At 42.8% G+C, this 5280-nt stretch overlaps 1 protein-coding gene across 1 annotated transcript; it reads right to left on the minus strand.

The window, feature by feature from the left end:
• Positions 1–314: 314 nt before the first annotated feature.
• On the minus strand, positions 315–1015 carry LOC134563751 (basic proline-rich protein-like). Its single transcript, XM_063421997.1, has 2 exons — positions 946–1015; positions 315–849 (listed from the first exon to the last, which is right to left on the minus strand). Exons 1-2 carry the CDS (start codon positions 1013–1015, stop codon positions 368–370), a joined length of 552 nt encoding a protein of 183 aa, XP_063278067.1. The 3' UTR covers positions 315–367.
• Positions 1016–5280: the final 4265 nt, after the last annotated feature.

Raw genomic sequence — 5280 nt, forward strand, 5'->3', positions numbered from 1 at the left:
TTCTGTAAGTGCTATTGCTTTGATGATATGCTGTGTGAGTTAAAATTGAATTGTGTTACTTGACATTACCTTACAGTATAGTAAGTAGCAACTTGTCGAGTTCCACTGTGGGGAACCTCGAGAAGTTCTGTTAATAATGGATGGTTGGGAACGAAATTAAGAGAAACGAGGCAAACGTTGCATCTGAGAACCATTTACTGGTAACAAAACCAACCAAACCATAAAACCCAACCCAACTCCCACTCCCCACCCCCCAAATAAAAAAAGAGTTACCCTACTAAAGAGGGCTAGAGAAGACAGAGCAAGAGGAAAAATGGGGAGGAGAGAGAGAGGAGGCAGAGGGAGAAGAGGGCGCTCCCGGCGGAGGTCAGGGGGTGCCGCCGATGTCCCGAGCGGGGCTGTGCCCGCAGCCTGCCCGGGCCCGGCTCCTGCGGCCACGGGCGGAGCGGGACGGGGCGGGACCGGGCCGGACACGGGGACGGGGACGGGGCGGGACCGGGCCGGACACGGGGACGGGGACGAGGACGGGGACGGGACGGGGCCGGACACAGGGACGGGGATGGGGCGGGACCGGGCCGGACACGGGGACGCGGGCAGGAGGCGCAGGGGCTGGCCCAGGGCCGCGGCGAGGAGGGGCGGTGCGCTGGGGCTGGGTCGGACGCAGGGACAGCGATGGGGGACGAAGCAGGGCCTGGACAGGGACACAGGGAGGCGGGACAGACGCGAGGGCGAGCAAGAGCCATCGAGGGCGGGAGATCCGAAAGGCAGGACTCCAAAAGCAAGTTCGAAAAGCCTCCAAAGAGTCAAAAGGCGAGGCACAGAACAGCCCCGCAGCCTGGCGTGCAGTCACTTTTTATGTCCCCGGCTCCTCCCAAGCCCGCCTGCTGGCAGCAGACCTTTGGCCCAGCCCAGTGCCAGGGCAGGCCACTGCTGGAGAGCTTTCACCGCCTGCTGGAGAGCGGCTCTGGGTGCGGTGCCTTCGGGGCTCCCCCGCTGCCTGTCCCGTGTCAGACATGGGCTGGTGGCCGGGCAAAGTCTCCCAGGGACAAGGCTTTCCTCAGCCTTCTCCTGGCTGCTCCGGGACACGCACGTGTGCAGTCTCTCTCCCACGGACAGCCAGGGTTGAGACAAATAAATTGTCTCCTTACACAGGTTAAGTAGTCAGCATAGTCCTGAGCTCTTGGTTATGTTCAGGTAGAGAAAAGGTAGAGATGAGTATTTTTGGTAAATAATTACTCTAGGTATTTCTCTTATTTGGCGCTTTTTTTTTTTTTTTTTTACTTTCTTTTTAGGACTCCTTTCTTCAGTGCTCTGCCACACTTATCGAGGTCCTCTAGTCCTATCTATTTTTAAGTTTTGGACTAATTCAAATAACTCTCATAATTATGTGTAACTCTTGATTTTGAAACATGGGCCTGAGAGTTCTGTGAAAGCTGTCAGAATGAAAAGTAAATGCTGATATAGACCTATTCAGGAACATAAAGGAACAGGGAATCTCCTTGTTTCTCTTCTATCCTTCTGAACCAGAAGGGTTTCCTTCAAATCTCAAAATTAGGTTTGGTTTTAGGGAAAAGTTCCAGTTAGCATTTGCTCTTCTAAATCAATTTCAAAATGTAAATCCTGTGATGAATGCTTGACCTCCTGCATATAGATTCAAACCCACTTTTTTGATTCTGTCTTTTTTCTGTCACATGGAAAACATAAGAAACCTCACACTAACATTCTTCAGCCACACTATATAGTACCTAGAAGAAAAATTAAAAATCAAATACCTTTTCCCCTCTGTTTCCAGAGGCGATTAGGATGGCAAGTTAATCATTTGAGCCCTGCATTCTTCAACTCATCATAGCATATATCTTCTGATGTAGCTGTCCATTCCATTCAAAGCAGCCTTTTTAAAAGGACTCTGGATATATTGCAGATTTACTTCTCTGGAAAATCCCTTAGCCTTTTTCTTAACTAGCCACATATGAATAAAAACCCAGAAAGACTGCAGGTGTCCCAGAGAGGTGGTTGTTAAGAACATAGCTGGAACGACCTCAGTGCCCTGAACTGAAATCTAAGGAGACTCAGAGAGGGCTCTTGGCAGAGTGTCGTGATTCCCTGTGACCTGGGGAAATCACTTATACTCCCTCTGCTCAAGGCTCCTCATTTGCAAAAAAAAGAATTTCTCTTTGCTCTATGGGTCCTGCACCACTAATGACAGTGAGTGCTCAGCTTCTGAGCTGATGAAAGTCAGTCAGATATATGCTGATAGACCTCAACCTGTCTTGTGCCTTTTGGGGTACAATGTGCAAAGAATACAACTTTCCTATACCATACTGTATAGGTATGTTTCCTGTACTGTACTACATAGGATCTAATCAAGTATCCAGAGAATTATATTTTGTGATGGGACTGACAGTTATGAAGAAGAGAGGTGGTTAAAGATAGTCTTTCAAGAGATAGAACAATCTGGTTCAAAGCCATAGATGTCTGAAAACTACCCATGAGCTCACAAGAGAAGTTAGTTGCAATCTCCTGCTGCCTCAGCTGTATCTTGGGCTGTCCTGCATTCTGAATGAGGGAAGAGAATGCTATTTCATATGTATTCAACTGTTGTTTTTCTTTTGTAAGCTTCTTCTGTAGCTGGAATAGAATGAAAGGACTTCTATTTTAAAGGGTTGTTTCCCTTCTGTGGTTTTCATGATAAATGCACAGATTATGGGAAATTTCCTTCTCTCAGCAATATGAAATTTTACTTTTAAGTGGACTGCAATGTTAATAAAATCTTCATTAATCCTGGCAGTGTAACAATAGTGATTTATTTCTCAGCCATCAAAATAAAGAAAATACGTCCAAAATCATTTTTCTAAGGAGCAAAATTTTTCTAGCAAAAGTCTCTTAAAAACATTACACAAAATATGCTGGATATTTAAATATTATTATAAATATCCATTAGCCCAGTGAAGACTGGGCTAAAATAAAGGCTGGCCAGCTAAGCCTGAGGTGGAATTATCTCTGGTCAAATCACTGTTTCTCTGTCTTTAGTTTTATGGATTCAATCCCATCAGGAATACAATTCTGTCTTAAATCTTCTGGTCTGTGTCATGAGTAATAGATTTTCAGTTCCCAAGGGATCAGAATAATTAAATGTATTCAAATTTAACTCAGCATTTAATACCTAATTTTATTACTGAATTCAGAGTTTCTTTTCAGTAGCATATGTTGAAGTCTAAGAGAATTGAAATGGAAACCAAGAAAATACATCTAAAGGTCCAGCCCGTGAGGTGACTCCATTTCTCTGTTCCGGTCAACAGCCTGTGAGAAGATGCCTTAAAAGAAAAAGTTTCTGAGCTTTCATCTTTAGAGAAATATGTATTGTAATGAAACTCTATGAGCTGCGAGGGGTTCAAGTACTTGTTTTTACTGACCACGTACAAAGTTAGTTACATATGTGCATTCTTGTTCTGGCAGCTTCTGTTAACTTTTAATAAAGGTGCAAATGATTTCTTCAGCAGTACCTACTTGAACAATATTTCATTTGATTTCTATGTCAAATGAGCCAGAAAACATGAGGCAGTTCTGTTCCCCACAATAATAAGGATGACAGAAAAGAGAATAGTCTGCCAAGTAATCATGGGATCAAAAGAACATGCAGTGTGTGAATAAGCATGGAGACTGAATATTGAAATGTCCCTAAATCTGCTCTTACTTTGCCAAGCTGATACAGAGAAGCTGGTCGGCAGCTTGAGGAAGGCTGTATTTTTGTTTTGTTTTGTTTCTTCCTTGAGCAGAGGTTAAAAAAAAAGTGATAGATTCTTCACCTACTAGACACTGAAGGAAACTGCTGCTGAGTGTCACCTGTAATATTTCAGTTGCATCCTGAGAAGAATGTGGATGTGGTAGGTGCTAATTGTGCTGGAAACCTGGTGATTTATTTTGCACTATGAATGTTAACTTACAATTTGTGCCCATACTGAATTTTTGAAACATGGTTCAATAAAAAATTAAATGGTTGCCCTGTCATCTCTGTCAACACAATGCTCTGTAAACTATTGACGTTTGGCCTCATTTTGCAGATGTTAAAGAGCAGCAGTACAGGCAGAGCTATTTTGTTCAGTTGAAGAAATTATCCCTCCATTTACTTTGCCCTCAGATTCAGGTCTGTGAATGCACTTCTGATAGGGGTGGAAAAATTCTTGGCTTATGCTAACAAATCGGAGTGGTAAGTTCTGGGTTTAAGGAATCAAGTGCAGAAATTAAGGTCTAGCAAGCAATTTATAGTATCAAATCAAGGCTGAGAATGAAGCCAAATTCTTACATTGCAGAGATGCTTTACAGTTCCTGATATGTAGCTTTTCAAGGCACATTCAATGAAAAACATTGCAATTTTCCTTCATCTGCAGACGAAGAGTTGGACCTACATGTAGGTCTAACTGCAAGAAAAGGGTCAGACTGAGAATGCTCCTGGCACAATGCTTTTTGCTCTCTAAAACTGTGCTGTTTATTCCCAATTGTACTAAAAAATTCTTTCATGTGGAGGTATGTAGTGACCAACAAATATGTGGTAGAATGGGACATAGGAATATACTTGTCCTTTTCTTACTCCTCCCTGGCTGCATGCTTGTAGTCAGCACAAGGAACAGAACACTGGTTTAAACCAGTGTTCACTTCTCTGCTACACTCATGTGTATCTATTACAAAGGTGAAAAAACAGTGAGAATAGTAAATATAGTCAACATTTCATTTAAATTTTTCTGTTGCATTCATGCCAACTACTAATTAACACTGATTAGTGTTAACTTCCCTCTGTCTCCTTCTAGCAGAGCACTGTGCATTCACCAGCTTTGCTTTTTGTTTGTAAATAATTTGTCTCAACTAAAGCAATTTAAAAACTCCCCTCACTTTTGCCAATAAAAAAGATATGTGCTGTTACTCATTTTATCAGCCAGTAAAGCAATGCTGTTTCAGAGTCTAATCCAGAGTCCATGGAAAAACTCTTACTGGGTTAATATCAAGCTCTTAGCAATGGCAGCACTTTAATAAATCGGTCTTGCAACCTCTTTGAGGGGCTGCATACCTTTGTGCTTCTCTATGGCCTGCTAGCTTTAGGGTTTTTTTTGTTTTTAAAGGATTTTATTCTACCCAAGCAACCCTGACTTATGTTCTGTACAGCCTCACTGAACCTAAATAGAGTTTTACAGATTGTAAGTCAGAACTGACTCTTACTCTCTGATGTTGTCTTTTTCTGATCCAAAGTTCACTGTCATGCTAGCTTGTCTCTTCCCCTCATCTGCT

Source organism: Prinia subflava, chromosome Z (assembly GCF_021018805.1).
Source record: "Prinia subflava isolate CZ2003 ecotype Zambia chromosome Z, Cam_Psub_1.2, whole genome shotgun sequence".
Lineage (NCBI taxonomy): Eukaryota > Metazoa > Chordata > Aves > Passeriformes > Cisticolidae > Prinia > Prinia subflava.